This window comes from Bos indicus x Bos taurus, chromosome 10, assembly GCF_003369695.1.
Source record: "Bos indicus x Bos taurus breed Angus x Brahman F1 hybrid chromosome 10, Bos_hybrid_MaternalHap_v2.0, whole genome shotgun sequence".
In the NCBI taxonomy this organism is placed as follows: domain Eukaryota; kingdom Metazoa; phylum Chordata; class Mammalia; order Artiodactyla; family Bovidae; genus Bos; species Bos indicus x Bos taurus.
This window is the reverse complement of record NC_040085.1, coordinates 13949438-13976194: the sequence shown is the minus strand read 5'-3', so window position 1 is coordinate 13976194 and position 26757 is coordinate 13949438. Positions and strand designations below refer to the sequence as shown.

The following is a 26757-nucleotide window of genomic DNA, read 5'->3' as shown; positions in this document are numbered from 1 at the left end:
TATTTCCCTTGCTTGAGGAGATCCATAAAAATATTGCCAAGATGTCAAAAAGTGTACTGCCTATGTTTTCTTCTAGGAGTTTTGTGGTTTCAGGTCTTACATTTAAGTCTTTAATCCCTTTTGATTTTATTTTTGTATGATTTTATATGATATGAGAAAGTCCAGTTTTCCCCAACACTGTTTATTGAAGAGAAATTAAAAAAAAAAAAAAACAGGACTAGCATATGATACAGTAATCGCACTTCTGGGTACTTTTCCAAAGAAAATGAAAACATTCAAAAAGATATATGCACCCCTGTGTTCACTGCAGCAATATTCACAGTAGCCAGGATGTGGGAGCAGATTAACCCTAAGTGTCTATTGATAGATAACTGGATAAAGAGAATGTGGTATTATTCAGCCATAAAAAAGATCTTGTCACTTGTGACAAAATGGATGGACTTAGAAGGTATTACGCTAAGTGAAGTAAATCAGAGAAAGACAAGTACTGTATGATTTCACTTATATGGACATTAAAAGGCATGGATAAACAACTAGACTCATAGATACAGAGAATAAACAGATGGTTGCTAGAGGAGAGGGGAATGGGAACAGTAAAATAGAGAAACAGGTGAGGGAAGTTAACAGGTACAAAAACAAACCGAATCCAGTGATGTAGCGCACACTTTGGATCCTTCATCCGTGCATGGTTCTGCAGCACAGGTCTTCCACATGTTGAAAGATTTTGTGATGTACTTATTTAAAAATCATGTTCGTTACCAGTACCATCAAGAAAGTCTTCTGGGTTAGGAAGCTGTGAAGCTCAAGTGGCAGGTACAAGTTTTTCAAGATTCTAATTTTCACTTGGAAAGGTTATTTCATCATTGTCAATAAATACTATCAATTGTTTTCCTGAAGTACTTTTCTTGTAGTTACTTGAAGTAACTACATTCACTTGAGAAAATGTCCACCAGCCACCCAAATCTAATCATAGTTCGTCTGTTGTTAAGTAATAATGGTGTTCCATAAAGAGAAGCTGGTGCTGTCATACAGGTGCTTTCCTAGGAGAAAGCCATCGTGCTGCAGAACGCAGATGGTTTTGTTAGTTGGTTCTTACTGCAGTGACAGTGAAGAAAGAACATGACTATTGGTACGGCTAGATGACACTGCCTTGATCTATGCTAAGGTGACAGCAGCTTTGCTCACAATGTTTCTGTTCCATTAAATAACAAGTATCAATACAGGAAAAAGGACAAATAATATGTGAATGTTATTGCAAAAATAATGTGGCCTTTGTGGATTCCTGAAAAGGTCTCAGGGAAGGGTCCATGGATCATACTCTGAGAACCACGGTACTATAGTAACACCCATGATACACCTGAGACTCCCAGCTAATCTAATTTCTAGCCTTATACGTATCTACAGTGAGAATCAACCTTGAATTTAAAAAATAACTCAGTGTCTTCTTTGGAATAATGTCTATTCAAGTCCTCTGCCCATTTTTTAATCAGATTGTTTTATTTGATACTGAGTTGTATGAGTTCTTGTTATTTTGGGTATTAACTCTTTACTGGATGTATCATTTGCAAATACCTTCTCCCACTCAATAGGTTGTCTTTTTGTTCTGTTGATGATTTTCTTTACTATGCAAAGCTTTTTAGTTGGATTTAGTCCCATTTTGTTTATTTTTTGCTTTTGTTGCCCTTTCCTGAGGCAAATGAAAAGATGCTCAGCACCACTCATCATCAAGGAACTGCAAATCAAACCACAAAATAGTACCTCACAACTGTCAGAATGGCTGTCATCAGAAAGACAAGAAGTAAGTATTGGTGAGGATGTGGAGAAAAGGGACCCTTATGCACTGCTGGTGGCAATGTAAATTGATACCTACTATGGAAAACAGTATGGTGCTTTCTCTAAAAATTAAAAACAATTATCATATGATCTAGTAGTTCCACTTCTGGGTATTTATCCAAAGAAAACAAAAACTAATTCAAAAAGATATTTCCCCCTTATGTTTACTGCAGCGTTGTTTACAGTGGCCAAGCTATAGAAACAACTAAGTGTCTGTCAATAAATGACCGGATAAAGATGAGGTATGTGTGTGTATATGTATACACACACACACACTGGAATATATACAAAATGAGGTGTGTGTGTATATATATAGGGTGGGCCAAAAAGTTCGTTTGGGTTTTTCCCTATGATGTTACAGAAGAACCTGCATGAACTTTTTGGCCCACCCAATATATACACAATAAAATGTGTAGTATCTAAAAACAAATATAAAATGACTCATAAACACAGAGAACAAACATGGCTGCAGACCTGGGGGGATAGGCAAACCGGGTGAATGAGATTATGGAGCACGAACTTCCAGTTACAAATGAATGGGCTTCCCCAGTGGTCCAGTGGTTAAGAACCCCCCTCTGCCAATTCAAGGGACATGGGTTCGGTCCCTGGACTGGGGTCCCACATGCGGTGGAGCAGCTAAGCCCATGTGCCACAACTACTGAAGCCCACGCGCCTAGAGGCTGTGCTCTGCAACAAGAGAAGCTACTGCAGTGAGAGGCCCACACGCTGCAACTAGAGCAGCCCCCACTCCCTGCAACCAGAGAAAACAAAAGCCCGCACGGCAATGAAGACCCAGTGCAGCCAACAATAAATAAATCTTAAAAAAAAAAAAGAGTCATAGGGATATAATGTACAGCACAGGGAATACAGTCAATAATACTGTAATGCTTTTGTGTGGTGACAGATGGTAACTAGATGTTGTGATCATTTTGTAATGTATAAAAATATCAAATCACTATATTGTATACCTGAAACTAACACCATAATTATATATATGTCAATACAAGTAAGTCACTCAACATTAGATATCTTTAAGCTACAAATGTGGTGGACTCGGCAAATTCCACTGTGATTTTGGCCCCCCCAGAGCATTACCTTCTCAGGTTTCTCATCCACCTACTTGCCTACTTACGCCATGCTGTGGTGGGATGCTCTGCACACAGCCCTTCCCTTGGCCAGGACTTGGCCTGAACTCCTGGCTGATTCCGTCGGGTACCTGGACGGTGATGTACTGGGCTAGGTTCTGCACGCAGCTGTAGCAGTGTTCCAGTGCCTGCTCTCTGGAGCCTCCACTAAACTGTACCCGGAACATACGACTCTTGTTCTGTGTGACAAATCAAAAGTTATCCTCAGCAACCCTCGTCATATCACTTTACTTTTATTTACTGTGGGGTCTTCCCTTTGTTTGCAGGGGAAGGCGTGTCAATAAGGGAGCAGTTACCCTAGATTGTTGATGTGGGCATAGAAAAGCCAATAATTAGTTTTCTTTTCCCTTTTGGGAGCTGTGCCTCATAATATATTCATTTCCTTCAAGGGACTGACATCAGCAAAAAATGGAAAAGCCCATCATAAAGACTAGGAAGGTCACTATACTGACTGCAGTAAAAGATCCACGTTTTATCTTACTTTGGAACAAAGATTGCATACCGTCTAATTGCTTAGGTGGAGAATCAGTGAAGCTAACAGTCCTGGCTGAACAAAATTTTCCAAACCTGAGTATATAGAAGAGCTAGCCAGATAGATACCACATTAAACAAGCCAGTGAATCTGAAAAACAAAACGGGATCTGGGGACAGGCAAATGCTGACAGCCAGTGTATCTCATTAATTTGCAGTGCCCTTTTATCCTTAAAGAGGCCAGACTTACCTACAAATCACACAGACAAATCAATCACATGCTGCCTTTAATTAGCTGTATGATTTATATCCCCTGGCAAACCAGCAAATGTGGGAGAGATGCAATTAAAAATTTTAAGTGTGGCAACCACATCAAATTTATTTTACTGTAAGTTTAAAAATAGAACTAAATTGTAACAATAACAACAATAAACCTCTTATTTTAACAGAAGTAGCTGCCTTTTTTTCTAGTCTGATATCTTGTCTAGTTTTAGAAGACGCAGCTTACCCAAAAGCCACCCCAAATAGGTGATGTGTATTGTGTACCTTTATTCAATTTCTTCTGCAAAGAAATTCGGATGCTAACATCGTAATAGCATTTTGTATTTTTTAAATACACAAATCACATTGCTAACTGGAAAATGTTTCTAACTGTAGTTAACAAAATCCTGAAAGTTTCTATAAGCAGAAATCCTTGATTTTCTTGTTCACAATTTACATGATTTAAATTTCTAGATAAAACCATCAAACAAAGCCGTATCTTTAGGATACAGAAAACTGGGCATGGCTAGGTAGTGGTAAGGCGCCATGCCCACAGACACTGCTGCCCCTTTTCTGCCTCTCTCGGGTTCTCTTCATTTTTAAATTCATTAACTTTCTTCCCCTGAGTATAAAGGTTAATCCATTATCATTGCCCCCTCCAACAATGAAAAAATATGAATATTTTTGAGTATTGCCTATTCATTTCCTTAGTCATTTTTCTCTTGGATGAATAACCCCAAATTATCAAGAGTCTTCGAAAGCTAACCCCCTGAAGGAAAGGGAAAGAACTGATGAGAGAACTCCACATTCAGTTTTTGGTAATTCTATGAATCTTACGTGAAACTGAGCTTTCTTGTTTACAATTAATTAGCTATTTCCACCTCTCGCTAGTTGAGACTGTACAAATGGGACATCTATATGTAGCACCTTTGTATCAGCTATCTCCATGATGATTCTGTAATTAACCTTTTGAGAGTAATCACATAAAAAATTGCACCTCATCACTAGATGAAAACTATATAAAGGAACAGATAATTATTAAGTATATAAGCAGGGCAAAAATCTCAGACCACTTGTCTAGAGGTATCTACCTATCTATGTGAGTGTACACAACAATGAGTTTGGACAGTTAGTGTTTCTTTGGAATGTAGTTCCAGGAAATGACAGGGAAAGTTGTATGTCTGACAGCCTAACTGATGATTTGCTCCATGTTCCTTCTATAAAATTCTTAGACAGAATTTGAGCTTATCATCTGAAACCAGAAATACCACCTCAATACATGTGGACCCAAGATAAAGCCAAGGCACATCAGGAGAAATCTAAAATTGAGCTACATCTTCATCCCACATCCTCAGCATCAAAATACCATGACAGAAAACCTGCCACTTGGTTAACCAAAGGACTCCTAGGTTGAAAATCTTGAGGCGATTTCTTTTTATGCCAGAATTAAAAGTCAGAAAGAGCTCTTTGTTGTGAAATGAAAGTCTTTTATGCATATATAATAGCCACGAACTGTCCCAAATAGACTGTCTCTGGTGTCTATCATCTAAGGAAACTACTGGCCGTGCCACATGGCTTGTGAGATCTTTAGTTTCCCAGCCAGGGATTAAACCTGGGCCCTCAGCAGTGAAAGCACAGAGTCCTAACTACTGGGAAGCCAGGGAATCCCCCAAATTACTATATTTTAAGTGCCTTCAAGAAAATTATAGAGTTACCAAGGGAACATTTCCTGCAAAGATGGGCACAATAAAGGACAGAAATGGTATGGACCTAATAGAAGCAGAAGATATTAAGAGAGGTGGCAAGAACACACAGAACTGTACCAAAAAAAAGGCCTTAATGACCCAGATAACCGTGATGGTGTGGTCATTCACCTAGAGCCAGACTTCCTGGAATGTGAAGTCAAGTGGGGCTTAGGAAGCATTATTATGAATAAAGCTAATGGAAGTGATGGAATTCCAGCTGAGGTATTTCCAATACCAAAAGATGATGCTGTGAAACTGCTGCATTCAATATGCTAGCAAATTTGGAAAAGTGAGCAATGGCCACAGGACTGGAAAAGGTCAGTTTTCATTCCAATCATAAGAAGGGCTGTGCCAAAGAATGTTCAAACCACTGCACAATTGTGCTCATTTCCCATGCTAGCAAGGTAATGCTCAAAATCCTTCAAGTCTGGCTTCAGCAGTATTTGAACCAAGAACTCCCAGATGTACAAGCTGGATGTAGAAAAGGCAGAAGAACCAGAGATCAAATTGCCAACATCCACTACGTCATAGAAAAAGCAAGCTAATTCCAGAAAAACATCTGCTTCATTGACTACACTAAAGCTGTTGACTGTGGAATCAAACTGTGGAAAATTCTGAAAGAGTTGGGAATACCAGACCACGTTACCTGCCTCCTGAGAAACCTGTACACAGGTCAAGAGGCAACAGTTAGAACCAGACATGGAACAGCTGGTTCAAAATAGGGAAAGGAGTACACCAAGGCTGTATATTATCACCCTGCTTATTTAACTTATATGCAGAGTACATCATGTGAAATACTGGGCTGAATGAATCACAAGCTGGAATCAAGATTTCCAGGAGAAATATCAATAATCTCAGATATGCAGATGACACCACCTTAATGGCAGAAAGCAAAGAGGAACTAAAGAGCCACTTGAAGGTGAGAGAGGAGAGCAAAAAAGCTGGCTTGAAACTCAACATTCAAAAAACGAGGATCATGGCACCCAGTCCCATCACTTCACAGCAAACAGGTGCAGAAAAAATGCAAACAGTGATAGACTTAATTTTCTTGGGTTCCAAAATCACTGCAGATGGTGACTGCAGCCATGAAGTTAAAAGATACTTGTTCCTTGGAGGAAAAGCTATGACAGAACTAGACAGTGTATTAAAAAGTAGAGACATCAGACATCACTTTGCCGACACAGGCCCACATAGTTGAAGCTATGGTTTTTCCAATAGTCATGTACAGATGTGAGAGTTGGGCCATAAAGAATGCTGAGCACCAAAAAATTGATGCTTTCGAACTGTGGTGCTGGGGGAGACTCTTATGAGTCCCTTGGATAGCAAGCAGATCAAACCATCAATCCTAGAGGAAATCAACCCTGAATATTCATTTGAAGGGCTGATGTTGAAGCTGAATCTCAATACTTTGGCCACCTGATGAAAAGAGCCAACTCACTGGAAAAGACCCTAATGCTAGGAAAGATTGAGGGCATGAGGAAAAGGGTGTGAAAGAGGATGAGATAGATAGCTGGATGGCATCAACTCAATGGACATGAGTTTGGGCAAACTCCAGGAGATAGTAAAGGACAGGGAAGCCTGACGTCCATGGGGTCACAAAGAGTTGGACACAACTTAGTGACTGAAGAACAACAACAAAAGTGGTGACTTATATGTTAAAGTGTTCCCACTCTCCTTCAAAATACTTAATTTCAAGTTCTTACAACTAATAGAAAATTTCTTGAAGAAACAAACGTTAAGGATTAGTGTTTGTCTCTATACACTAATCTTCATGTACACACAAGAAAATGAGGCTTCACCTTCTGGGAAGCATTGGGCCCATTAAATACTGACTCACAAGTGTGAATGGCATCTCCATGCAGAGATCTTAAGCTGCAGGCTCTGTAGCTAATGTTACAGGGTATCAGCAACACGAAGACATGGGCCCAGTCGGTACCACGTAGGAAGACAGCCGAGGAGATGTGAGAATCCTCACAAACATGGCCATGTCTTCCTGCTGGTTTTAGATTCACCCAGATCTGTAAGAAGTTCCCCATCATCACTAGGACCCCAACTGGAGCAGTTTATCCCACCACTAGCAGTGAATTCCTCTAAGTAGAAATTGGAGGTGGGGGAGTACGGAAAAAGGACTTCAACATTTTCTTTGATCCTTTGCTTTGAAACCAAGGGGTGATACTTAAGGCTGAGGCCAGAGAAAACCATGAAAATATTCTTCAGTGAGTTATTGGAGGTGAGTCACAACAGTGGTTTACCATTATTCCTTTGAATCAGTCTTTTCACATAAGGAATTACATGTCGACTGTTAGCCAATCAGCCAAGATCATTTTGATTACAATTACTGAAAAAAAAAGAAGCCCATGTTACAAGTAGGCAGATCTTTTACAATCTACTTATTTCAGCCAAAGAGAAAAGAAACATCATCTTTATTGCCCCTTGAATTTAAGTTATGTTAAATTTCTGTTAAAGGAACAAACATTTTATTTCTAAATATTTCTATTTATCAATTTACAGAAAAATGTTTGTTTTGCAATACTTGTTTAACTACAAGTTATCCAAGTCAAGAAACAAAAAAGTTGTGTACCCTTTGCCAAATAAGGCAAAAATCACAGTGTGTTGGCTCAGTATTAATATATCAAAGGATTAAAAAAAGTGAAACAAATAATGATTTTGATAGGAGTTAAAATTTAATATGTAATCCTGATAAAAGTTTTAGTAAATAAACTATAGTTGAAGGAGTATCTCCCTAACATGGTAAAGAATATCCAGTCAACAGCCAGAAATGTTCTTAATGTCTACACACTTGTTCCCATTCAAGTCAGCAAGATGTCAAGGATGACTGTGTAACTGTCAAATTACAGTGTTCTGGAAGGTCTAGATAATCCAGTAAGGTGAGAAAAGTATGGGAAGAAAATTATCATTGTTTGCAGATTATAAAATTACTTTCCTAGAAATTAAATTACCAGAGCTAATAGCAGTTTAGTAAGGAGGCTAAATTTAAAATAATTCAGAAAAAATCTAGTACTAGGCAGCTAGAAATATCTTTGGATAAAGAATACCATTCCAATAACAACAGGCAAAAGGATCCTAAACTTGAATATTTAAAAATCTACATATAAAGTATATGGTATATACATCAATAATCACTTTTCAAATTATATAACTACACAAAATACATGCATTTAACATGTAATCTCTATACACAGAGAGTAAAGACTTTGAAGAGAAAAATGAGGCAAAAGCAGTAGACGGTGATTCACAGAAGGAATACAGATGGTTGGCTAACACACACACAAAAAAATATTCATTCTCACTAGTTAACAAAGAAATGAAAATTAAAGGAAGATGCTCATTTTTGCTTATCAAATTAGAAATTAGTTTTTAAATTTAAATTATATCACCCTGTTGGAGAGGATTTGGACAAATAGGCATTTTTACAGATGTCAGTGCTGTAGAAACAGGAACAACCTATTTGGAGGGCACATTTACGAAATACACATTCATACTTCTAGTACTTTTATCTCAAAAACTCTGTAAATAAATCCTAATGAAAATCAAAACATTTTTACAATAGTGAAAAATAAGGAATTTGTTAACCGATTCATGGTGCACCCAAACAATACAAATACTAGGTAGTCACGGAAAATCATGTTTCAAAGACTAAGAAATGCCTTGGTATAATGTTCCAGATACAATGTTAAGTGAGGAAAGCAGGATACAAAGCCCTCTGTATACCACAATCCCCAAATTATAAATTATCTATATGGCAGACACTGTTCACTGCCATGAGGCAATCCATACCAGAGGCTGGAAAAGCCAAACATTCATTGGCTAATCTTGGCAGATCGGGATGACCACATTACGCTGTTCTGGTCCCTGAGACAGAAGCAGACATCTTTCAGGGACCATGGGAGGTAGAGCGCCTTACAGGGAAGTCTATGCTTTCCTTATAAAGGGAAGAGATGAAGCTGGTTTCCCATGAATGAAACACGACAGCTCTAGTAGCCATTTTGAAAATGTGAAGGCAAGGCCAAGGGAGCTGCAAAGGCGTTGACTCTGGCACAGCAGAGCTGCTGAGCCAACTGCCAGCAACTGCCTGCTTCTGGCTTTTCTATTTAGTGAAAAAAATAACCCTTTATTTTGTGGGGTGGGGCCATTACACCTGGATTTTTGGTCACATGCATCTGAACATTATTCTTACTGATACAATATATATGCCTAGTAAAAACTTTAAAATGTTAATAATGATTATTTTTGAGCAGTCAAATTATTTTCCCCTTTACAGTTATTTTTTTAAAAATTAATAACAAAAAAATTAAAACTCAAATATCAGACACGTGGCATAATATAGCTTTTTAGAAGACACATACATTCATTCAACATGACACCATCGATAGGAGACCAACGCGGGGTCCAGTTTTCTGACAGCTAGTTGGCTACTGGCCTATGTTGCATTTAGTCCCCTCACGTAAAATGAAAACGGGCTCCTGCGTGTTTTGAGTACGTGCTTCGGACCCCTTTGGCCGTCAGATGAAGCCAGAGGACCCCTACTCAGAAAAATGTTTTTAATCACATAAAATATATAAGTTCAAAGGAAACCAATTATACTGAAGTATACTTAATGTATCACACTATTAACACTAATTTATACTCTAATAAGATATATGCTTCCTTATTAATATACTCAATAAAAAGATCCAGCAGCAGGACTAACCACCACCATAACACTGGGGTGTGATGAGCATAAATGACATTGAAGATTTCTGAAACAGCTAAAAAGTGATATGAAGACATTTGATTTCTACTGGTGCAAATGTGGTCTGATGCCAACAGGCATCGTTGAACGAAATTATAAATTTCAGTTAAAGGTCAGTGAAAATCCATGCAGTTCATGGACCCTCTGAATTCTCTGGGGATCCTCTGGAGTGGCTGGTGCTCTTGAAGACCTCTTTCAACTCTCAGTCTATGAGCCCAATAAAAATTAGGATCTTTTACCTGAACTTCAGTTATTATCTAGTCAGTGAATATTAACAGATTGGTTTTTACAGTTATTTCTGAAAGAAAATAATACAGGTGATTAGTTTTCATGTTGCTTTCATAAGGATCATTCTTTATGTTTAATACAACCAAGTAAGCAAATAAAAAGGAATTTTATTATTTAGTATTAAAGAGAGAAAAATGAAAAAACATTCAGTGAAGCATTTGAAAGCACACCCCCTTTGAAATCTAAATAGCAAGACAAACAATGATGTAACTCCACCTTCTCCCAATTTGTGCTGGGAGATGGAGAATGGTCGCAGAGCTCTGTCAGGCAGGTATTGACAGATCAATCACAGCCCTGGTTCTTCAGCAACATCCCCTTATGAACCATGCTTCTGCCTCTCGATAGTCCTTGTTTCATGTTTTGCTCAGAATGCAAACCTTTCTTAAACAAATGTGTTCTTCCCAGTACCATTTCACCTGCAAAGAGAAGCTCCTGCACCCACTCCGGTACTCACTTAGCAGATGAGAAGTGTATGAACAGTTGCTTAAAAACAGTTGGCCACACAGAATCTTACCTTTATGGTTGTTCCAAACAACAGACAATCCATGCGTCTTACAATCTTCAACCAGTTCTTGCTACCAATGAGTGAAAACCCCTCCTGAAACAAAATAATTAAGCAAAATTAGCAACAGAAGCAAAAGAGACATAAAGAATAGCTGTGATGCCGCTCCTTCGTATTAGAAAGTTATCTATCTAGTTATTCTATAACTTAAGCACAATAGAAATGACTCAATATCAACTGCCAAGGATGGCCCTTCCAATGAGTCCCAGTATCTCAGTCCTCTTCCTGAGTCATGATCAACATTAACAGTCTCAGCCTGTATTGCTTTTCTTAACCTTTTCATATTGAAAATCAACAAACCATTAAAGATATTTGCTATAAAATACAATGTTACGCCTCTAGGATTTGGCAAAATACAAGTTTATAATTCCTGGAAGCCAAAGGTTTCCATTATACTAACTCATTAAGTTATCTGCCACATCCCCAACTATACAGTGAGATTTCTCTTCATGAGAATCTTATTTTCAGATTCCTATGTATGGAAAAATGGAAGCAGTTTGGTTTGGGATGCTGAATGTCTAGTTCTTCATTTCAATCTGAAAAAAAACAAAAAAGGCAGAGAGAGCAGTAGAGGGAGGGCACATAAATCTCAAGGGAGGGACAACTGCTGGATCCTAACGGTGTAAAGATAGACTTTTCGGTAGCTTACTAATAATGTTGACTGTGGCCGCTCACGAGAAGTGCTTAGCGTTTAGTACTAACAACTCAGTCGGGGACGGGATAAACTGACAGCGTGCAGAATCGAGCAACTGCATCTGCCTCACGGTGTTGGTCCACCACAGCCAGAGGGGGCGCTGGAGGGACGTGGGAGGTCTACAGCTCTTTATAAAAAAGTTTTCTGAACTCTCATCAAATCTCTCTTCCTAGATTTGAATATGATGAAAGCTACAACCTGCAAAGAAATTTTTTGTTCAGGAAAACTGTGGGTTAATTCCTTGACTTTTTTTTTTTTTAAAGGAGAAAAAAAAAGACCATTCTAAAATGTTGATTCTAAGAATTCTATTATTAATAGGAGTCTTTTTTTTTTTAATGAAAAAACAAGTCAGGCAAACCGTTTGTGATTTCTTTTTAAAACTCTCAGAAGCAGCAAAAAGAAACATATTCATTATTACCCCCAACATGTAGAAACTGCTGTTTAAAATGGAAGTATGTGGGAAACGTGCACACACGCATTGCTAGGAGGAGTGCAAACTGGTACAGCCTTATGGAGGGCAACATGGTGTTATCAGAACTATGGATGCTTTTACTCTTCAACTCAGCAACCTCTGCTGGACTGAGGATTCCCTTCACAGATCAACTTGCACATACGAAGTGATGCATGGATGGGGTTAAGCATCTCCATATTTTTAATGGTAAAAGATTGGAAACAACTCAAGTATACATCAACAGCAGACTGGTTAAAAAAAGTATGACACTCTATGCAATGAGATACTAAACAACTGTAAAAAACATGATGTCCTACATCAGTGCTGTCCAGTAGGAGTATAATTTGAACCACTTATGTAATTTTAAACTACTAGCTACATTTTAAAGGCATAAATAAACTGGTAAAATTTTAGTATTTAATTTAATACATCAAAATACAGTAGGAAGTGGCAACCTACTCCAGTACTCTTGGCTTGGAGAATCCCACGGACAGAGGAGCCTGGTGGGCTACAGTTCATGGGGTCATAAAAGAGTCAGACATGACTGAGCGACTAATATATCAAAACATGATCAAACACTGTAAAACATTATTAAGATAGTTTATGTTCTCTCTTTTTTTGGTACTAAGTCTCTGAAATCCAGTGGGGTCGCACAGAGTCGGACACGACCGAAACAACTTAGCAGTAGCAGCAGCAGCAACAGTGGGATTCACACTTATACCACAGCTCAGCTGAGATGCTGTATTTTAAATGGTTAACGTGAAATGCAGTCCTACCAAATCAACAGAGTTTAGTGGGATAATATTTTACAGTGCTTTAATTTTTAAACTTAAATTTTAAATAAAAGTTAAAATTCTGTTTTTCAGTTGCACCAGTCACATTTCAAGTGTTCAGTAGCCACAGATGGCTTACAGCTCCCTTCCCGGTCTTTATGTGTTGATCTGTGAGGTACACTGTTCTGCTGGAAGGCAAGCTACAGAACAGTGTCCATGATGTGATATCTTTGTATAAGGAAAGGAGGGAACATACAAGGTATACTCTTATTATTTGCGTGCATTTACATTTTAAAAGGGCTTCCCTGGTGACTCAGTGGTAAAGAATCTGCCTGCCTGCAGGAGTCTGGATCTGATCCCTGAGTCAGGGAGAAGGAAGTGGCAACCTACTGCAGTATTCTTACCTGGAAAACTCCAGGGGCAGCGAAGGCTAGCGAGCTACCATCCACGGGAACGCAAAAGAGTCAGTCACAGCTTAGCGATTGAACAATAACAATAACATTTTACAAACTGGAAGGAGGAGTACACAAGAGACTAATACAAATCATTATCTGTAGGGAGTGAGAGTGAACAGTACGGCCGGGGCAGAGGTTGAAGTGAGATTTTTTACTATTTATCTTTTTATACTGTTTTGATTTTTCAACCACATTAAGCCTCATATGCATGCATGTGGGAATATTTGGGTAAACAAGAATTCCCATTCCAATATGGCATAAACTCAAGGAAGAGAAGAAAGCAGGACCTAAATAAATCCATCTATGGGAACTCTGTACTATCTTTACAACTATTCTGCAAATCCAAAGCTATTCTAGAATAAAAAGTTTATTAGAAAATAAATGAGCGGGCCCTGGCCCCGGCCTGACTTCTAGTCCTCTGACTTCCTACCTCTAGTCCACTGTGGGTCCCCAGAGACTTCACTTGGCTAGCTCACACATCCCTCCATGTCAGCTCGGCCAGACTGGGAGAGTTTTCTCCACAGACACTGCCATTCCCATATGCGGCTGCCTCCACGTATGGCATCACACATCCCAGTCAGTCACCACCCCGAGTGATCACCTGGCATCCCACTGGGCTCCTTTCCTCACTGCTCCCTCAACACCAGTCAGTGCCCAGGTCTCGGAGAGCCAATCTCCAAACAGCCTTCTCATCCCACCACCCTCCCAACGTACACTGTCCCTGCTGCATCAGGCTGCTCCTCACACACTGATTTTGTTGTAGAGCTTGTTCCTGAAGTGGCCTTCCTTTTTCACTGGTCTTTCAAAACCCCACTTTATCCCAACCAAACCCCACAAGGCAAAGCTGGCTGACCTCTCAGAATTCTATGCTCTCTCAGGATCTTGTACTTACCATGCTATATTGTAATTAGTTACATTTCTTTGTCCCTGATAAGAATGAGGAGGAATCCCTAGGCAGTGCAAGGCAGGTTCTAGAATGTGTCTTATTACCCCTTGAATCCTTGGGAACTATCACAATGTTTAGCAAATGTCACTAGATTAGCTCCTGCAGCCCCTCAGTCCAGGACTCTGGAGTGGCTGTGCCAGAACAGGTATGGCCTTCCTCCCTGACAACACCTTTGAGATGAGCCATTTTATGGCTCTTACTCTTCCGCTTAGCCAAACCACCCTTCCACAGAACTTCACACACCTCTTCCCTCTGCCTCCTCTCCCTGACTTTTTACCTAGTTAACCTCTAACCACTGTTCACTTCACCCTAACCCAAATCTCGGCTGGGCAACCCTAGGACGCTTTCCAATAGCACCGTACTGTTTCTTTCATAGCATTTATCAGTTTGTGTGTGTGTGTGTTGATTGTTCGACATCTATTTTTTCACTAGACTATTAGCCCAGACAGGCAGGGGCTACGTTTGTTCCACTTACTATTATTCATACAATGGGCAACCTTGGTGGCTCAGTGGTAAAGAATATGCCTGCCAAGGCAGGAGACTTGTGTTCAATCCCTGGGTCGGGAAGATCCCCTGGAGAAGAAAATGGCAACCCACTCCAGTATTCCTGCCTGGAGAATCCCATGGACAGAGGAGCCTGGAGGGTCACAGTCCATGGGGTTGCAAAGAATCAGACATGACTTAGTAACTAAACAGTGACAACAACAAAACACGTAGAAGATGATTCAGCAAGTTTTAGTGAATGAAAGAATGAAATTTCATGAAAATCAACAAAATATTTCATGCCAATGTAATTTCTTGGGAATGAGATCCACAAATTTATTACCTGTCCAATGATGCAGAACATCTTGCTTTTTTTTTTAAACACTTCATCTTATTCAAGATTCAAAAAGAGCTTTTTCATTCTAATGTTTTGGGATTTAGTAAAAAGAAGTCTGTATACCTAATGACACTTGTCATTCATACATTCCTACATTTTAATAGTTGATCTCCTTATCTCTGAAAATCCCCCTCTTGGAATCTCCTTGAAGGAGACGGCTCCTCTGTGCCACCTCTTCTAACCTTCTCAGGTAAGTGACTTGCTCTGTGCTCCCGCAGCACACGGCACCTGCTGCTACTGAAACACACCCCGTGTCTGAGCTCCTGCTACGGCCAGCCACTGTGCTAGGGTTTAACAGAGACACAGAGGCTGCCCAAAAGGAAGGGAGAATGCATCACACTCACCCAGGGAGCTCGCCTGGGATGCTGTCCCCCCACCAGCCAAAGGAATCCACTGTTAACTGATGAGTCTGCCAAATGCCCTGCAAGTGCTGGGGTAGAAAAATGGTTTGGAATTGATAATGGGAAGGAAGAGAAGTGGAATACTCTAGGAAATACCAAATTTATTATAAGACAAAAAGAAGAGAAGCCAATATCAAGAACTTGAGTCTAGGATAGAGGAGTGTGGAAGCTTAGAGGAGTGAGACTTTCTAGTGAAGAATGGTCAGCAGTCAGGTGATGTCCAGGGATAGCATAAAAATAAGGGCTAAAAATCTGCACTGAAATCAGCGGTCAGGAGGTGCTGTGCAAGGTAATGTCTGTGTACCTGTCTGTCATTCTGTCCCTCCCCTTCTAGTTCCCCTTTTATCAAAAACTCCAAAGAACATTCATCTTTGTATCTTGCATATATGTTGAATAATAAAAGAATGCCAATCGCTGACACCCCCTATTTCCTCCAATCATACTTTGACCCATCCCCTCATGCTGTCCAGCTCTGCAGTCTCCTTGAGGTGCAGTGGCCAGAACACCACACGACTCCAAGGTGGGGGTTACACCACACTTTATATAAAGAGAGCCTCAGGCTTTGACTTTCACGTATTATAAATTAGGAACCTCATTTCCAGATTTTAGTTATCCATGTTCTCCTTGGTCCCTGTCATTATAAGTAAGAGTTACAAGTATTATAAAGATAAACCAAAATGATCACAATAAACTGTGGAAAATTCTGAAAGAAATGAGAATACCAGACCACCTGACCTGCCTCTTGAGAAACCTATATGCAATCAGGAAGCAACAATTAAAACTGGACATGGAACAACAGACTGGTTCCAAACAGGAAAAGGAGTACGTCAAGGCTGTATATTGTCTGTCACCCTGCTTATTTAACTTATATGCAGGGTACATCATGAGAACGCTGGGCTGGATGAAGCACAAGCTGGAATCAAGATTGCCAGGATTTCTCCTGGCAATAACCTCAGATATGCAGATGACACCACCCTTATGGCAGAAAGCAAAGAAGAACTAAAGAGCCTCTTGATGAAAGTGAAAGTGGAGAGTCAAAAAGTTGGCTTAAAGCTCAACATTCAGAAAACTAAGATCATGGCATCTGGTCCCATCACTTCATGGCAAATAGATGCGGAAACAGCGGAAACAGTAGCTGACTTTATTTTTATGGGCTCCAAAATCAATGCAGATGGTGATTGCAGCCATGGAATTAAAATACGCTTACTCCTTGGAAGGAAAGTTATGACCAACCTAGACAGCATATTAAAAAACAGAGATATTACTTTGCCAACAAAAGTCCGTCTAGTCAAGGCTATGGTTTTTCCAGTGGTCATGTATGGATGTGAGAGTTGGACTGTGAAGACGGCTGAGTGCCGAAAAATTGATGCTTTTGAACTGTGGTGTTGGAGAAGACTCTTGAGAGTCCCTTGGACTGCAAAGAGGTCCAACAAGTCCATTCTGAAGGAGATCAGCCCTGGGATTTTTTTGGAAGGAATGATGCTCAAGCTGAAACTCCAGTACTTTGGCCACCTCATGCGAAGAGTTGACTCATTGGAAAAGACTCTGATGTTGGGAGGGATTGGGGGCAGGAGGAGAAGGGGACGACAGAGGATGAGATGGCTGGATGGCATCACTGACTTGATGGACGTGAGTCTGAGTGATCTCCGGGAGTTGGTGATGGACAGGGAGGCCTGGAGTGCTGTGATTCATGGGGTCGCAAAGAGTCGGACACAACTGAGTGACTGAACTGAACTGAACTTAGAAACCTCTCAGGTCTGACTTCACCTACTAGTTTGAGCAAGCAAGTCAAGAGGGTACCACAGTGGGCACTGGCATTTAGCTAGGTAAATTAGCTTTAAAACCATGCTGCTGCTGCTGCTGGTGCTAAGTTGCTTCAGTCGTGTCCAACTCTGTGTGACCCCATAGATGGCAGCCCACCAGGCTCCCCCATCCCTGAGATTCTCCAGGCAAGAACACTGGAGTGGGCTGCCATTTCCTTCTCCAATGCATGAAAGTGAAAAGTGAAAGTGAAGTTGCTCAGTCCTGTCTGACTCTTAGCGACTCCATGGTAGATATGATTATAAGGGCTGGAAAGAAAATACAGCATTTAACTTTTATGGAAATAACAAGAGAAAGTCCTCACATTTGCTACAAATATCCTGACTGAGAGGAAAAGAGCACAGGAGAATACGGTTACAAAAATAACTTGATGACTAACCATTTGACAATTCACAATACAAGCGAGTGCCCAAGCCCAGGGTACCAAAAGGTACCATGAATGTGAAGCACTGAGGTGCCAGGTGACTTATTTGAAAAGGAGACTCTGACTTAACCATCATGATTGTTTTTCTGACTCACTTTCCTTGGAGCTCAGGGTTTGTGAGGTTCAAATTACACTGAAAGCAGGAAAGAAAATATCCATGATAAAGGAGCTGCTACAAAATATGAAGGTGATGTGCAGAATAAAGCAAGCAAGCAAAATAATTGGATTTTTTAATCTTAAAATGTCAATAATCACAACCAATAGCTATTTATTAAGCCAATAAAGAACAAAAAAGTAACAAAAAATAATTTATAGTTGGTATAAGGATAGATTTTGATCTTAGATTTGAATATGGACTTTTTTCACTACATTTAGAAATACACAATATTGTACTTGGAGAAGAAATACTGTCTTACTTGGAAAGAACTACACCACACTTACCATGAAGATAAACACCTATCTCAGTTGAAACTAACATACCCATTCAATAACCTGCCTCAATTTAGAGTTATATTTTCCTGCTTTGTAAGAGGTATTTAAACAATTTGGCTTTATGCTGAAATACAGGCTGTTTTGAAGGTGTAAGATAAATAAATATTAATGAATAATGTCAACAAAACAAAGACCACATTTTAGAATGTTTAACATCTAGAAATCACAATATGCCGTGAAAAGTCACAATTTGTCCCAAAAATATTTATTAAGGGTCTAATGTGCCAGTTACGTACCAGATTCTACGATTCAAAGTCAAATAACACATGGCCCCCACCCCCAGGGACCAACAGTTTGAGGAAATCAATCAACGAACCATTCAGCAGAAACAGCCAAAACAGACGCGGCAAGTTCATGTTTCTGCAGAAGCACAGAGAAGAGGCCTTAGATGATAAGGTCCAGTGGAGATAACCCCTTAAGCGATTCTTAAGAGACTTATATTTTGAAATAATTTATTTTTAAGTTTGCAAAATAGATTTTCCAACATTTATGACAGTACAGAAAACAGTATAATGAACCACCACGCACCCATCTTCCAGTCACAATTTTCATAATATGGTCAATCTTATTTCACAACTCCACAATATCATCAAATGTCTTTATCACTATTCATGTTTCTGACTTTATTTTATACTGCTTCATTTTTTTTGAATAGGGGTCCAATTATGATCTACATACTATGACGATTAATATGTCTTGTAAGTCTGGTAAACTACTGATTCTTTCTTTCATCTCTTTTTTCTCCTTACTTTTCTTTTTTTTGAAGAAACTGGGTCATTAATCCTCTAAATGAGAGATCAGCTGGGTTGTTTTATTTTTCTTACTGTAAAGGGCCAGTGAGTAAATATTTTAGGTTTTGTGGAATCTGTAGTCTCTGTTACAAGTATTTACGTCCACGGCTGCCCTCTGTAGCATGAGAACAGCCACAGCCGATGAGCATGACGGTGTTTCAACAAAACTTTATTTGTGGACATTGGGATTTGAATTTCATATAATTTTCACATCTTGCACAATATTATTGTTTTTTTCCAACCAGTTACATAATGTAAAAACTGTTATCTCACAAGTCTTACACACACACAAAAAAACCAGGCAGTGAGGCAGGTCTGTCCCATGGGCCATACTTTGCCGATCCCTACTCGAGAGTTATCCTTGCTAACTTTTGTAGTTGTATCCTTATTGTTTTTTAGTATATACCTCTGTCTCATAATTCTTATAGACTGGTAATCAGATCAAGAAGCTTGATCAGTTCAGGTTTGATATTTTTCCCTTAGATTTTGTACCTACTTCCTACGTGGTCATGAGTGATTCCACAGAAATGTCTTCTTGGCCTTTTTTGGTGAAGTTAGCAGCCATTGATCATTTCTGCCAAGACCCACTGATTTCATCAGTGGTGGCAAAACAATGTTTTAGTTTTTTCATTCTTTTCTTTTCTTTTTAAAATATCTTTATTTTTGGTTTTGGCTGTGCAGGGTCTTGGTGGCTACCTGCAGGCTTTCGCTAGTTGCAGTGAGCGGGGCTACTCTCTGGTTGCAGTGTGCGGGCTTCTCACTGCGGTGGCTCCTCTTGGTGCAGAACATAGGCTCTAGGGTGCACAGGCTCAGGAGTTGTTGCACACAGGCTCAGCTGCCTCATGGCATGTGGGATCCTTCAGGACCAGGGGTCAAACCGGTGTTCCCCTCCACTGCAAGGCAAATTCTTAACCACTGGACCACCAGGGAAGCCCCTCATTCATTCTTCATTTATGAGCTAAAATACATCTATAAAGAGAAAGTGTTTCATCAACTACTTTGTTTCTTTAGGTAAAAATAGGAAACAGGATAAATGCTTGATTTTTTTCTTATATTTGCCAGCTTTCAAAATAATGAGGTGGTTCCCTAGTACTTCCCTGGTGACTCAGACAGTAAAGCGTCTACCCACAACGTGGGAGACCTGGGTTCAAACCCTGTGTCGGGAAGATCCCCTGGAGAAGGCGATGGCACCCCACTCCAGTACTCTTGCCTGGAAAATCCCATGGATGGAGGAGCCTGGTAGGCTGCAGGCCATGGGGTCGCAAAGAGTCGGACGCGACTGAGCGACTTCACTTCGCTTCCCTAGTACACTCGAATGATGACAATGAGGTATTTTTTTTGAATTATCATTTGAAACTCACAAATTAAAATGTATTTGCTGTTTCAATCCATTGAAGTTATTGATCCTCTTTGGTTAGTGAGAACCTTCTCAAGTTGACTTCTGAATTCTGAAAAGCCTTTACTAATCTCAAGGCAGCAGAAGCTCAGCTGATTCCTTGTTTCTTCCTGTACGGAAGATGAAATCACACAGGTCTTCAGCTGTCTGTGATTTAGCCTCATATACTCATATTCTGAGGGTCAAAGAAATGCCTCATCTTCTGGTTGTGTTGTAGATGTCATGCATGGTAACTGGCTTTGTCTTCCTATTTCATTCATTTTTATGGAGAGATCTGAGAAGATTCAGGGCTTCCATGGTGGTTCAGGTGGTAAATAATCTGCTTGCAACGCAGGAGACCTAGGTTCGATCCCTGGGTTGGGAAGATTCCCCTGGAGAAGGGAATGGCTACCCACTCTAGTATTCTTGCCTGGAAAACGCCACGGACAGAAGAGCCTGGTGGGCTACACAGTCCATGGGGTCACAAAGAGTTGGACACAACTAAGCGACTAACACTTTGAGAAGATTCAAAAGCTATGATGCCATTTCTGGCCAAGAAGGAATATGAGAGTCAAAAATTATACTTCTGTCATAAACAACTAGAAAGCTGGACAAACTACTGGCAACAACTGTGGTCAGACGATGGAAAGCAGGGAGTGCAGGACTGTGATACTTGATAAAAAGGTAACAAATGAAGTCAGCCCTAAACAAAGGGAGGGATATACCTTTTCTTAGACTAGATTATGACAGTGTTAAGATTTAACTCTCTCCAAGGTGACATACAGACTCGAGGAAATGCCAGGTAAAACCTTGTAGAAATTTATAGATCTGACTCTAAAATTCACATGAACACGCAAAAGACCTAGAATAAGCTGGAAAATGGCAGAATTGAAAGATTTACACAACTAGTTTCAAGAGCAGTACAAAATTAGGGTAACCAAGACAGTATGGCTTTGGCATAAGAACAGGCATGTCATGTCACAGAGCAGACTCCAGAAACAGACCCTCACATACACGGGCAATTGATTTCAATAAAAGTACTACATTAGTTCAATGAAGAAAGTACAGTCTTTTAAACAAATGAAAATAAATAAATTCAAAAAAACCAAAAAATTAAAAATAGAACTCCCATATGATCCAGGAACCTCACTTCTGGGAAAAAAAAAAAAAAAAAAGTGGTATTGGGACAACAAAATTATTCATATGGGGGAAAAAACCCTTGACCCTTACCTCACACCATTTTAAAAAATTAACTGAAAATAAATTCAGGCCTAATAAATAAATGACAGGCAAAGATTTCTTTTATAGGACACAGAAAGTATGAACCATGAGGCAGCATTTCATAAACTGAACTGAAAAATTTAAATCTTTAGCTCTTCCAAAGACAATATTAAGAAGATGAAAAAGTAAGCCAAAAAGTAAGCCATAGTATGGGAGAAAATGTTCACAGTACATACATCAAATAAAGGTCTTGAAATTCAGAATATATATATTTTAAAAACCTCTGACAGAATATCCAGAGAAAAACCATAATTCAAAAAGACACCTACACCCCAGTTTTCACAGCAGCACTGTTCACAGTAGCCAGGACATGGAAGCAGCCTACATGTCCATCAGCAGAGGATACATACAGACACTGGGATATTACTCAGCCATAAAATGGTATGAAACTGGGCTATTTGTAGAGACATGAAGGAACCTAGAAAGTGTCATACAGAGTGAAGTAAGCCAGAAAGAGAAAAACAAATATATATTAACACATATATGTCAAATCTAGAAAAATGGTATGCTGCTGCTGCTGCTAAGTCGCTTCAGTCGTGTCCGACTCTGTGAGACCCCACAGACAGCAGCCCACCAGGCTTCCTGTCCCTGGGATTCTCCAGGCAAGAACATTGGAGTGGGTTGCCATTTCCTTTTCCAATGCATGAAAGTGAAAAGTGAAAGTGAAGTCGCTCAGTCGTGTCCGACTCTTAGCTGCCCCATGGACTGCAGCCTACCAGGCTCCTCTGTCCATGGGATTTTCCAGACAAGAGTACTGGAGTGGGGTGCCACTGCCTTCTCCGAGAAAAATGGTATAGATGATCTTATTTGCAAAGCAGAAACACAGACACAGACGTAGAGAACAAATATATGGATATCAAGGGGGAGGAGGGGGGTGGGAAGAACTGGGAGATTGAGACTTAACACGTATGCACTACTGATACTCTGTATAAAATAACCAGTGAGAACAGCCTGTCTAGCACAGGGAGCTCTACCTAATCTTCTGTGGGGGCCTGGATGGGAAGGAAGTCCAGCAGGGAGCAGATGCATGTATACCTACGGTTGGTTCATTCTGCTGTACAGTAGAAACTAACACACACTGTAAAGCAACTATACTCCAAAAAAATTAATTAAAAAAAAAAAACTTCTGACAACTCAATAGGTAAAAGGTAAAACTGATAAAAAGATAACAAATGAAGTGTTACCTTTTGATCATCCCAATACAAAAGAGGAGGTATTAATGGCTAATAAACACCTTAAAATATACTCAACATTCATTATCAGAGAAATGTCAATTAAAATCACAATGAGATACCATCACAAACCCAACAGGTAAGCTAAAATTAAAAAGATTAACAATACCAAGTGTTGCCTAGGATAAGAAGCAGCTGGAATACTCATGCATTACTGGTCAGTTTATACTGGTACACAACTACTTTGGAAAACAATTTGGCAGTTCCTTATAAAGTATAAAACATACTTACCATACTATCCAGCAATTTCACTCTTAGGAATTTTCCCAGGGAAAAAGAAAATACATATCTACACAAAACCTTATACACTAAAAAAAAAAAAAAAAAAGGAAACTTGTGCAGTAATGTTCATGATAGCTTTATTCATAAAAGCCTCAAATTAGAAACAACTCAAATGTCCAAGAACACTTAATTGGATAATCTATAGAATATTCATAAGATGGAATAAAACTATGCAATAAGAGAGAATGAGCTACAATAACATGGGTGAATCTCAAAAACATACTAAGTAAAAAAAGCCAGACGCGTAAGAGTTCGTATTATACGATTCTGATTATGTGAAACTCTAGAAAATACAAATTTAATCTGTATTTTCTACAGAAAGCAGATAGGTCAGTAATTACCTAGGATTAGATGTAGGGGATATTTACAGAAAAGTTTTCTCCTTTTAAGGGTCATAAAAATGTTCTACATACTGACTGTAGAGGTAGAAGTTATCCAAAGGCCTTTTACTGTATATAAGGGGAGGGGAGTCTATGCCGCTAGCATCTTCCCAGGATCCTCGGCTGACTTCTGAAGGATAAGTCTAAATTACTGGATTAAGAAGAGGTAGTACAACACGAGCAAAGATAGAGGCAAGAAATAACTTAGGATTCAGCAAGTACAAACTGCTCCATGTATGGCTGAAGGGACGTGTGCATAGACAGCAACACTAGGAGAGGAGGCTGGGAAGACAGAGGCTTTGAAAGGGGCCTTTTCTGTTAGGTCAAAATGTTTATATCTACCAAAATGTCCACATAATTCTTCTAGTTTCTGTCAATGTGCTGAAATACACTGATTTTTTAAAATATTAAGCTATCCTTGCATTCTTGAAAAAACCTACTTTTGCCTGGTGCACTGGGATGACCCTGGGGGATGCGATGGGGAGGTGGGCGAGGGGTTCTGGATGGGGAACACATGTGCGCCCGTGGCTGATTCATGTTGATGTTTGGCAAAAACCACTACAATATTGTAAAGCAATTAGCCTCCAATTAAAATAAATTAATTTTAAAAAGAGAAAAAACCACTCCACTTTGTTGTAACATATTATCCTTTTTATGTATTCAATTTGCTGTTATATTAAAGACTTTTACATTCACAAAAAGGTCAGTAAGAGAGATTCTCCTATAATATATTTCTGTAAATTATTCTTCTGATATCTTTCTTATCAGAAAAATTAGGAACTTCTTTCTTCTTCTGTTGTCTGCAAGAGTTTGTACGAGACTAATATTGGTTCTTCCTTAAATGTCTGAAAGAATTCGCCAGACAAATTATGGACCTTGAGGTTTTCTTCATGGGAAGGTCTTAAATAATGGAATTTGTTTTCTTAATAAATATTGTATTACTTAAATTTTCTATTCTTTTTTCTATTCTATTCTGTTTTGGTAAGTTGTATTTTTCAAGAAATTTATACATTTCATCCAACCAACCAAACTGCATGATATAAAGATGTTAAAAGTGTCTTTTAATTTCTTTAATGTTTAATGCTCTTCAAGTGGTATCCCCCTTTTCATTCTTAATATTACATTTTCTCTAGTTTTTAAAAAATCAGTCTTTGTTATGGCTCATCAATTTTGTTAATCTTTTCAAAGCACTTAGTTTTGGCTTTGTTGGTTATTTTTCTATATTTGCTTTCTGATTCATTGATTTCTTTTTTGTTTCTTCCCTTCTGTTTTCTTTACATTTGATGTGCTATTTTTCCATCAATTTAAGCTCTAAGTTTAAATCACTGATTTTCAGTCTTTCATCTTTTCTTATCATGGAGATTAGATCAGATAAACAAAGTGCCTGAAGAACTATGGACAGAGGTTTGTGACATTGTACAGGAAGCAGTGATCAAGACGATCCCCGAGAAAAAGAAATGCAAAAAGGCAAAATGGTTGTCTGAGGAGGCCTCACAAATAGCTGAGAAAAGAAGAAAAGTGAAAGGCAAAGGAGAAAAGGAAAGATATACTCATTTGAATGCAGAGTTCCAAAGAATAGCAAGAAGAGATAAGAAAGTGATCCTCAGTGATCCTCAGTGATCAATGCAAACAAATAGAGGAAACCAATAGAATGGGAAAGACTAGAGATCTCCTCAAGAAAATTAGATACCAAGGGAACATTTCATGCAAAGATGGGTACAATAAATGACAGAAATGGTATGGAACTAACAGAAGCAGAAGATATGAAGAAGAGGTGGCAAGAATACACAGAAGAACTATACAAAAAAGATCTTCATGACCCAGATAACCACGATGGTGTGATCACTTACCTAGAGCCAGACATACTGGAATGTGAAGTCAAGTGGGCCTTAGGAAACATCACTATGAACAAAGCTAGTGGAGGTGATGGAATTCCAGTTGAGCTATTTCAAATCCTAAAAGATGATGCTGTGAAAATGCTGCACTCAATATGCCAGCAAATCTGGAAAACTCAGCAATGGCCACAGGACTGGAAAATGTCAGTTTTCATTCCAATCCCAGAGAAAGGCAATGCCAAAGAAGGTTCAAACTACCGCATAATTGCACTCATCTCATACACTAGTAATAATGCTCAAAATTCTTCAGACTGGGCTTCAGCAATATGTGAACCGTGAACTTGCAGATGTTCAAGCTGGATTTAGAAAAGGCAGAGGAACCAGAGATCAAATTGCCAACACCTGCTGGATCATTGAAAAAGAAAGAGGGTTCCAGAAAAATATCTATTTCTGCTGTCTTGACTGTGTCAAAGCCTTTGACTGTGTGGATCACAACAAACTGTGGAAAATTCTTGAGATAGGAATACCAGACTACCTGACCTTCCTCCTAAGAAATTTGTATGCAGGTCAAGAAGCAACAGTTAGAACCGGACATGGAACAATGGACTGGTTCCAAACTGGGAAAGGAGCACATCAAGGCTGTATATTGTCACTCTGCTTATTTAACTTATATGCAGAATACATCATGCAAAATGCCGAGCTGGATGAAGCACAAGCTGGAATCAAGATTTCTGGGAGAAATATCAACAACCTCAAATATGCAGCAGAGAAGGTGATGGCACCCCACTCCAGTACTCTTGCCTGGAAAATCCCATGGATGGAGGAGCATGGTGGGCTGCAGTTCATGGGGGTCGCGAAGAGTCGGACACAACTAAGCAACTTCACTTTCACTTTTCACTTTCATGCACTGGAGAAGGAAATGGCAACCTACTCCAATGTTCTTGCCTGGAGAATCCCAGGGACGGGGGAGCCTGGTGGGCTGCCATCTATGGGGTCACACAGAGTTGGACAGGACTGAAGCGACAGCAGCAGCAGCAGGAGATATGCAGATGACAGCACCCTTATGGCAGAAAGCAAAGAAGAACTAAAGAACCTCTTGATGAAATGAAAGAGGAGAGTGAAAAAGCTGGCTTAAAGCTCAACATTCAAAAAACAAAAATCATGGCATGTGGTTCCATCACTTCAT

General features: G+C 39.4%; 1 protein-coding gene across 3 annotated transcripts in view; it reads right to left on the bottom strand.

Annotated features, from left to right (window-relative positions):
* Nucleotides 1-26757, bottom strand: part of REC114 (REC114 meiotic recombination protein) — a 184123-nt gene that overhangs the window by 7103 nt on the left and 150263 nt on the right. For all 3 annotated transcript variants that reach the window (XM_027553172.1, XM_027553173.1, XM_027553174.1), the window contains exons 3-4: nt 11011-11094; nt 2966-3157 (exon numbers count right to left, since the gene is read on the bottom strand). In XM_027553172.1, the coding sequence (XP_027408973.1) occupies nt 2966-3157; nt 11011-11094 (276 nt within the window). The remainder of the gene's footprint in view (nt 1-2965; nt 3158-11010; nt 11095-26757) is intronic.